This window comes from Rhinolophus ferrumequinum, chromosome 21 (genome assembly GCF_004115265.2).
Source record: "Rhinolophus ferrumequinum isolate MPI-CBG mRhiFer1 chromosome 21, mRhiFer1_v1.p, whole genome shotgun sequence".
NCBI lineage: Eukaryota > Metazoa > Chordata > Mammalia > Chiroptera > Rhinolophidae > Rhinolophus > Rhinolophus ferrumequinum.
Window position 1 is genome coordinate 14,017,639 of NC_046304.1, and position 9,282 is coordinate 14,026,920.

Below are 9,282 nucleotides of genomic sequence, written 5' to 3' on the forward strand. Positions count from 1 at the left end.
GAAAAAGAAAAGCCTCCAGCTCTTCTGTCTGAGAATTCTGATGAAGCATCTGGGCCCCTCACCCTGGACACATGGGAGACCCCAGCTTTGTCCATTTTACATTCCCACCAGCAATGTATGGAAGATTGAGTTTTCCCACATTCCCTGGCCAGCATTTGGTGTTGTCATAATTTTTTCTGATTTCAACTATTCTAATAGGTATGGGGTCATATGTTACTGTGGTTTCAAATTGCCTTTCCCTAATGTCTAATGATGTTGAACATCTTTTCATTTTCTTATTTGCCATCTGAAATGTCTGTTCATGTCTTCTGCCCATTTTCTAAATGGACTGTTTGTTTCTTTTACTGTGGAGTTTTGAGATATACACATAATCCCTGGAGAATAAAAACACCCTCCCTGAAAGTGTCTCCTTCACCTTTCTTTAGATTCCTCATTGGTTTTCCAGGGGAGGGATGGCAGCAGCTAGGACAGCAGGGTGAGGCAGTGCTCAAGGAACGGGGAGGACAAAAAGGACGGAGGGGAAGGAGGGGGACAGAAATGAGGCTGGATGGTGGGCAAAGACTGCATAAATGTCCTGGTGTGGGTGCTCTCTAATTTATCCATCCACACCCCTGATAACAGGCCTCTCTAAACATTGTTCCAAACCTCCCACAGGCCTCTCTTGGCTCACTAGTGAAGCCCAAAGGGGTGCCTTTGAAGGCTGTTAGGAGAGAGCGGGACAGGGAGAAGCCTAGACATGCAACTCACAGACAGTACGCGCCTGCCCCTACCTTTCTATCTGGCCTTTGGGGAGACCCGTTAGGGCACCAGACCCTGCCTGGGACGGCAGGGCCGAGGAAAGTGGGTGGGTTCGGTGCTCCCATCGTCCCCAAACTAAAAAAGTGGGGCGGTTCTCAAGCTTTGTCACCTTGGGTGGGTCACGCTTGCTTAAGGCTTTCCTCTGCGGGCCCTGAGGAGGGCAAGGGGAAGCCATGGCAGAGCACGTGGAGATGGATTCCAAAGGAGAGGCGCCCAAGCTGCGTCTCCCTGGACGTGATAGGACGCGGGGCTGGGTCAGGACAGGAAAGGCGGCGGCCTGAGTGGGCCTGAACCCCAAGTTCGTGGCAGAATCTCTTCCTTGAACGAAGAGCGAAGGGCAGGGGGGATGCCCACCCTCAACGGCGCGTGGACCGAGCCTCCTGCCTCGCAGCCCCCGGCCTGGCACTTTCCTGGACCGTCTGAGCGCGGACCGGTCTCGCCCTCTACACTTACCCTCTACTGACCTGGCAACCCCAGGTTTGCGTCCCTGAGCCCAGTGCGGATGAGCAGCGCCCCACAGGTGGCGGCGCGTCACAAAGGCGGCCCGCGGCTTAGCATTTAGCTTCCTCGGGGGCAGGGCACGCCCCAGGAGATCGCAGAGTTGGCGTGGGAGCAGAGGCAGCGCGGGCGGAGCAGGCAGGCGCACTCGAGGTCCCTACAGCCCCAGCGCCCCGCACCTGCAGTGGGGCGGGGCTTACAGGTAACAGGCATGCGCGGGGACGAGGCTGGCACTGGACAGGGTGGCCGGGACGCTCCGAGGCCTGCGCGGGGAGGGGTGGGCTGTCCTCCTCACCAGCCTCCTCCTGGAAACTTCCCGGTCACCTCCCTCGCCCTGGGTGATCCTTAAGTTTCCTTCCATGGTGGGCAGCTCTGTGATAAGGTGGACCAAGCCTAAGTTTGAGAGTCCTTAAGATGGTTTGAATCCCACCTCTTCATTTACTGCTTGATCTCACTGGGAGACTTTCTTGACCTTCCAACACCTGTTTCCCCACTTGTAAAAGGGAGTGTTCACACAGTCCATACAGGGATGTTGTAGAAGTACCTTGCCACCAACTTACTGAAGGCAGCAAGCACTTGTATAGCATTTACTATGTGCCACGCACTGATCTGGTGCTTTCCATAGATCAGCTCATTTAATCCTCCCAACACTGGGAAAAAGGTACTGTTAATTGCCTCTGTTTACATCTGTGGAGACTGAGGCACAAAGAAATTAGTTAGATCACACATAGCAGTTGACAGAACCAGGACCCAACCCACTAAGGATCCGGGCCACACTGCCTCTCAGTGGTGAGGAGGTCTGTGAGGGAGTGGAAGATGTTCTCAGTAATGACACGTTTGGACCACTCACAACAACTTTCCCAGCCCACCACGTATGTTCTTCTAAACCCACCCTAACACGTCTGATACTTCTTCTGACTGGTGACTTTGTGAGGGCAAAGGGTTTCCTTTCACTTTCTAATTGGTGTCGCTTCTCTTGAGCACCTTTGAGGCTCCTTACTAAGTGCTGTGGAGGCACCTGGACCATCTATATGTGATTAAAGAGATAACCCTGTTTCTTCGTTTGTTAAACGGTGAAGAATGAGGCTCAAAAGAAGAAAGAGGCTGTCCCTAGTCTCAAGGAGTGTGTGGATCCCATGGGAAAGAAAGGCTTGGATGCCGATCCCCGTAAGGGATGGACATTGGCAGGAGAGGAAAGAGAGAGGCAGGCTGAATACAGAGGCAGCAACTGGAACCCCCTGGAGCCCCGTGTCCTGGGTGGGGGCAGACGGCTGCCAGATCCCATGTGGAAGTGTGTCTGGATCTGGAGATGGGAGGACCCGCGGGAGGCAAGAGCCCAACTGTGGGGTGGTGAGGGCGAAGGCCCAGGACAAGATCCCAGACAAAGGCTTCCACGGGAGCTCGCTTGACAACCCTCATTGCCACGTGGTGTTGGTAGGAGCTGGAGAAGGCCTGCAGCCATCACAGGGAAAGTGCACAGGAGATAGGCGGAGACACCCACCTCAGGGATCTGTTCAGATGATGGATGCAGTGGGTGAGCTGTACGCAGAGCAACACGAACGATGCTTACAAACATTATATACACATTTGGCAAGCACACACACACATAAAACCACACCAAACACGCTGGAATCATTGCCTATGGTGGGGTGGGGGGCAATGGAGTGAGACATAAGAGTTAAAAGGGAATAAGTGAATAAATAAAACCAAAGAGAGGTCTTGTGCAGGCAAATGTCTGTCCTGAATTGAAACATATGATGAACTTGTCCTTCAGCATATGAGGCCTACCACCTGTGGAGGTAGGAAAAAGGTACAGGAGGGAGAGTCAGAAAGCCAGGTTCTCCTCTGGACCCTATTACTAACTTGCTGTGTGACCTCAGGCAAGTCCCTTCACCTCTCTGGCTCTGTTTCCATCTGTAAAGAAATAAATTATCAGATGTTTTATGGCTCTGAGTTTTTATGAGTCTTAGCAATAATCTTGGGCCACTTGGTAAAGTAGACAATAAAAGCTTTATGGAATGATAGGGCTTGAACCTTGAAGAATGGGGGGGTTTGGGAAAGGTAAAGAAAATAAGGGTAGTTTTCAGGCAGGAGAAACACTGAAAGCAAAAGTCATACGGATTTCAGCATATGGCTATAAAAAAATCTTGGGCTCAGTGTATCAGGTGGGCCTTAGCCCATCTTTCCCTTGGGACTCCCTACCACCTGCAATCCAACAGCCAAGTCAGAGACTTCCGGTTCGCCCCAGTTCCACATTCCCCAGTCATGTCCTCCAAAGAACTCATAACCCACCCCATTCCCGCTATGGTGCCACCCTAGTCCCAGGTTTGAGCCTGGACGCTGCTCTGGTCCATCCTTCCTTCACTCCCCAGAGTGTCCTTCCTATACTTCAACACTGACTACATCCCTTCCACACGTGTGACCCTTCAAACTGCCCTGTGACCTCAGCTGAGGTTCTCCACTCTTGTTCTCTACGGCTATGCCTTTTGAATGTCAACAGAGCTATCAGCAATGTAGCTCAACACAGACAGTGATTCTCATCTAGAGAAAGTGGCCAGCCATGTCAGGATTCCAAAGTCTTGGGGAGAGAGGAGAGTGGGGATCTCTGACCTCTGACCTTTATCACATCATTCAGGGGCCCTTAATCCAGCACTTCCCCCTGCTCCAGCTCCAGCTCCAGCACTTCCTGCCCCTTACAAATCAAGCCCCAAACAGTTTGCAGTTCTTGCACCATGCAGTCCACACCTGTGACTCCTTGCAGGTGTGGACTGTATGGTACATTTATTATTGCACCACCAGTATCAGCACAGTACCTACTGCACATGGGCCTGCAGTACAAATTCATTCAATTGGGTTTAATTTCTGTTTGGCAGGTAATGGCTCTTCCTTTTTACTCCTCACAGAACACGAGTGACTGCTTTCCTTTCGTCATTTTTGGAAGCCCTGCTTATCACACAGCTGCACTGGACATCCCAGTTCCTTAATGGATGAAGAAAGCCAACTGATTGAGCCCCAAGACCAGAGCTGCTGGGCCACACTGCCCGATGTGTGCCTGCGTCGTGTTTTCTGGTGGCTGGGAGACAGGGACAGGTCCAGGGCAGCCCTTGTCTGCAGAAAGTGGAACCAGATAATGTATTCGGCTGAACTCTGGCGATATAGGACCATCACATTCAGTGGGAGACCTTCCAGGGTACACGCGTCCGAATTCGAGTCAGCGCTTTGGTATGTTAAGAAATTTGGTCGTTACCTGGAGTACCTGGAGATCAAATTCCTGAATCCTTACAACGCTGTCTTGACCAGGAAGTTCCAGATCACCATGCGAGGACTTCTCTCGTGTTTGGGCAAGAGCAACAACCGTCTGAAATCTCTTTCCATCCAGCACCTAGAGCTGGACCGCCTGGTCTGGAGAAACAGCATCAGGACCTCGTTCATCAAAAGCTTGACCTTCTTCTTAAAGAAAATTGGTAAGCACCTGGATTATCTCAACCTGAAAGGGGCCAGGATGACGGTGGAGCAGGGCTGCCAAGTCCTCAACTCCCTGAGTTACCTGAAGAATGAGAGTTTGGCCTCGGAGCTCAACCTTGAGGACCTCTTCAGCCATCACCTCGCTGTCTACAGCAGCGCCCAGTTCAACAAGACCATGGCCATGTTCCGCAACCTGGTGTCCCTGACCCTGAACTACAGCTGCTTCTCTGACGAGCTGCTCGAGAACTTGTGTGAGAACAATGCCGGTACCCTCCGGACCATGAACATCAAATGCCACATCCACGACCCCCACGGGCAGGTCATCTGGGGCATGTCCTGGGCCAACCTGGCCAGGCACGCCCCCAGCTTGAAAGTGAACTTCTTCTTTGAGCGGGTCATGAAGAACGAGCGCTTGGTCCGGATCCTCTTGCAGGAGATCCCGGTCAGGAGCATCAGTCTGAGAAGCTGCTACTTCAGTGACCCGGACTGGTCCATGCGGCCCACTCTGCTGGATCTCCTGCCCACCTTCCGGCACACTCTGCAGGTAGGTGTGACCTGAGGCTGCGGAGGCTTTCCAGGAGTGAACGCCAACCGGGTTATGGCTTCCCCAGAGGAAAGGCCACTGCCACCTGCTCTTGGCTGGGCTCACACACAGTCTCAAATTGAGGTTCTGGGTAATGTGACCAAACTAAGTCTCCACGGGTCCCCAAGACCACAGCAGACAACAAAAGCTGTCGCTCACTTCCAACAAATGGAACACAAGGAATTTTCTGGTTGGCAGTCAACCAAGGAAAACCTCGATAGCCCTGGCTCAGAGCTGTGAGGCCTGAGCAGGAAGGTGCCTCTACGGGTGAGTAGCAGGTCTGCAGCCCCTTCCTACCTTTCCACTAAGTTGAAGGAGGCAGGAAACAGGGTGACTTCAAACCAAACAAAAAGCCAAATTTGACCCAAGTCACTGAAGAGCCCCAAGGTGTGGGCTGTTCTGTAATCTGGCAGCTCCCCCTCTATAAAATCAGGTCATTTTGTCCCTCGGAAAGACCTCACAGGAGGTGGGGATGATTGACATTCATAGATATAAATGCCGTGCCAACAGTGAGGGACTAGCGTGCTAACAGCTCATCTGATACTCACATAGCCCTGAAGTGGGCAGGCAGGCAGCATTGTCAGCCTTCCGAGCTCCGGAACTTGAGGTTTGGTGGCCTGCCCACAGTCACCGAGCCAGTCCACCGCTGGGCTGGGAGCAGCACCTTGGTCTCTGGGCTCCAAATACGTTGCCTCCAAACCCCAAATTTTGCAAACTTGTATGAGATCAGCTTCATTCCCAAATCTCTCCCTCTGTGACCAACATGCCCAGTGGTCACATGTCACTCATCTAGAGCCCTCAGACCGCCATGGCAATGAGGCCCAAAGCCAGGTCATGGACATATTACAGAATGATCCTGCCCATCCCAGCAACTCTGCCCGCATACATCTTCCCCTTTGGTGCTTTTTCCAGAAGTTAACTTTTGAGTTCAACAACAACCATGAGTCCCTCGACGAGGAGCTGCACCTCCTCCTCTTATCCTGCAGGAAGTTGTTTTACTTCAAAATCTGGGCTTTCCTGGATGTGAACTTTGTGGAGCGAATCCTGAAGAGTCAGAAAGAAGGGCAGTGTGCCCTGCGCACACTCAAGGTAAGAGCCCCCCCGGGGCGGTTGCACAGGGATAGAACTGGGGCATCCAGGCCCCAGCGCTCAGGCGACCAGCCACGATACCTCCGCTCTGGGACAAAAGGCAGAGGCGAGGCAGGAGGTGGGGGCAGTCATCTCACTTGAGTCTGTTGATTGGAGATCTGAGTTTCTGCCTCAGTAGCTGTTTGGGGGCTTTTCCTGATTCTGCAAATAGTTGTACGTGTGTGTCATTCAGATTGTTTTCATTGCCTGAATGATGCCATCACAGTGTGTGTACATGGGTGTGTTTCTCTACTGGCACAGGTGAGAATTTATACAAACAGATATGAGACAAATGAAGAGGACAGGACACTGAGGGAAATTTACCGGAAGTACAGAAGGCTGATCGATTCAGAGCTTAACTATTTTGTCATCGCCTACTCCATGATGTAATGAGCTTTCTCCAGACGAAGAAAGCTAGGAGCACTTTGAAGTTGCAAATGTGATTCTCATACAAGAACACTTGGGACACCCCCCTGCCCCACCCCTTTTTCTTCTCTCTCTCCTTTCTGCCAGCGGCACATACCAACATGGACACCCCAGCAAAGGCTGGGACTGCTGGTGATGTGAAGGCCCCAGGTGACTTTAAAGTGCTATCTTTACAAACTATCCAGAGGTGATTTCTCATTTTGTCATTTGGTTTTCATTGTGGACACCCTCATTCAGGCACAGAGCTAAAAGCTCAAAGCCACTCAGTGCAGTTTCTTACTCTGACTCCTGCTAAGCTTGGCACCTGAAAAGGTGTAACTAACCAGAGCAAATAGAACCGCGTTTTTTACTCACTGACATTATCAGTTCAGAAATGCTTTCTATCCTGGCTGGGCTTCGTGTCACAGCCTCCTGACACTGACATTTGCTGGGTCTGGTCACAGGTGAATGGAAACCTACCAGCATGTCCTCCAGCAAAACAGGGAAATTCCCACTTTTAGAAGGAGTCTGCTTGGAGCCAAAACTCCTTCCTACAGAAGGAACTCAGCCCCAAATGTATTGGTGTTATGGACTCAGGTCTCCAGCATCTGCTTTTCTTGTGTCTCCTTCATTTTCCCATCCAGGCAGTGTGGTGTCCCATCCTCAGGTATGAGACAAAAGGGAAAGTAGCTGTTACACTCATATTCATGAAGAATTTGTAATGCCATGGGGAAATGTTCCCAGTGCAATATTAATTAGAAAACTGTATATTTCGAGTGAAGTCCATCATGTAAAACACATCAAGGTTTTGGTTTTTGAAAGCGTAGAAGAGATACACCAAAAATATTAACAGTTATCTCTGGGTGGTGGAATTATGGATGGTTTTACTTTTCCTTTTTAACGTTTTCCCATATTTCTCAAATTTTCTACAATGACTATATGTTCTTTTTATAATCATGGGAAAATCCAGTGTGTTTTACACAGGGAGTAATTATAAATTCCTGAGCCTGTGCCCTAGACATGTATTGCTTCCGGTCTTTTGAGATTTTTGTGCATATAGTTACATATCGGGTTTTTGTCTTTCAATAGATATAAATTAATGAAATCTCAGAATACTTTTGACAAGTGTCTCATTCCAGATTTTGTCTCATCTTGTGTATGCTGTGTCCCCTATTTATGCTCAGCTTTTAGGCCTTTGTTAAAGTTCATATGTATCCAGTGTGGATACATTTAAACTTTCACAACATTTCCACATTTGCTGTCTCATCTGAACATCCCTGTAGTGCTCTGGGTAGACGTAGTTCCTGTGGCACTGACACTCAGAAAAGATGGACACAGATGACAAGAATAGGGCCCCCACCTGGGGGGAGCTCCCAGGTCTGATGGGAGAAGACACTGTAAAGTGTCATAGCATAAAGCTGAAACCAGAAGGGCCCTCGGGAGCCATCTACTGTGGTTCCCCAAAAATAAGGCCTAGCCAGACCATCAGCTCTAATGCGTCTTTTGAAGCAAAAATTAATATAAGACCCGGTCTTATTTTACTATAAGACCAGGTCTTAATATAATATAATATAATTAATATAATTAACATAAATAATATAATATACCAGGTCTTATATTAATGTTTGCTTCAAAAGACGCATTAGAGTTGATGGTCCGGCTAGGTCTTATTTTCGGGGAAACAGTGGTAGTTCCATGTGGACCAGAAAGGAAGTGGTTTGCTTGATGAGAGAGGGGAGCCTCAGCTGGAATCCAGACCACCTGGGAGATCAATGGATTGATGGATTGATTGATTGATTGATTGGTATGATGACTTATTCATAGTGTGGAGGAGTTCTGGTTAGTTTCCTTTCATCCTCAAGCACAGAATCTCAGCATACAGAGGATCTTTTATGGAAAACATGTTATTTATGTTAACATGTTTTTATAAAAGAGTCAATTGGTTTTACAGTTTTGGAAATCTCTTTCATGTCTGGTTCAATAGTAGACAGCTGGGCTGTCATCGCTGCTTCTGGAGTCTGTGGCAGCATCACAGACCAAGTACCCTCAGGGAAACTCCAGAGAGAATACGAGCAGAAAAAGGCACATAACATCTGAGTAGTAGGGTTAATACCCTCAGTGATTGCCCAACCACACAGAGAACTACTGCACAGACATTCCAGTTCCCCAAGAAATTAAAACAGGATCAAGACCCGGAGAGCACCCGTGGGAAAATGCAGAGCACATGAGGTTTCCAAACCCACAGATTCTAAAACAAGTATCCATTTTCTAATTACCGCATTCACTGGCCCAGTGGTCGACGGAGACAACCCACAGATTGGTGACCTGTGTGAAAGTTGCTGATCCACGCCTGTCTTCCTCCAGCACAGAGCAGGAGAGGACGGCTCTCTCCCACACTCCCACTG

General features: G+C 49.7%; 1 protein-coding gene across 1 annotated transcript; it reads left to right on the forward strand.

Moving 5' to 3' along the window:
• The first annotated feature begins 1,397 nt into the window (after nucleotides 1–1,397).
• Nucleotides 1,398–7,078, forward strand: FBXO39 (F-box protein 39). Its single transcript, XM_033091246.1, has 4 exons — nucleotides 1,398–1,434; nucleotides 4,200–5,305; nucleotides 6,257–6,433; nucleotides 6,734–7,078. The coding sequence occupies exons 2-4, from the start codon at nucleotides 4,280–4,282 to the stop codon at nucleotides 6,860–6,862; spliced, it is 1,332 nt and encodes a 443-aa protein (XP_032947137.1). The 5' UTR covers nucleotides 1,398–1,434; nucleotides 4,200–4,279; the 3' UTR covers nucleotides 6,863–7,078.
• The last annotated feature ends 2,204 nt before the right edge of the window (nucleotides 7,079–9,282 follow it).

What these genes read in the sequence shown, in the direction of transcription:
- FBXO39 (XM_033091246.1), top strand. Translation starts at nt 4,280, where the DNA reads ATGGATGAAGAAAGCCAACTGATTGAGCCCCAAGACCAGAGCTGCTGG. An exon ending in CCTTCCGGCACACTCTGCAG is followed by an intron (nt 5,306 to 6,256) that starts GTAGGTGTGACC and finishes TGCTTTTTCCAG; the next exon opens with AAGTTAACTTTTGAGTTCAA. An exon ending in GTGCCCTGCGCACACTCAAG is followed by an intron (nt 6,434 to 6,733) that starts GTAAGAGCCCCC and finishes CTACTGGCACAG; the next exon opens with GTGAGAATTTATACAAACAG.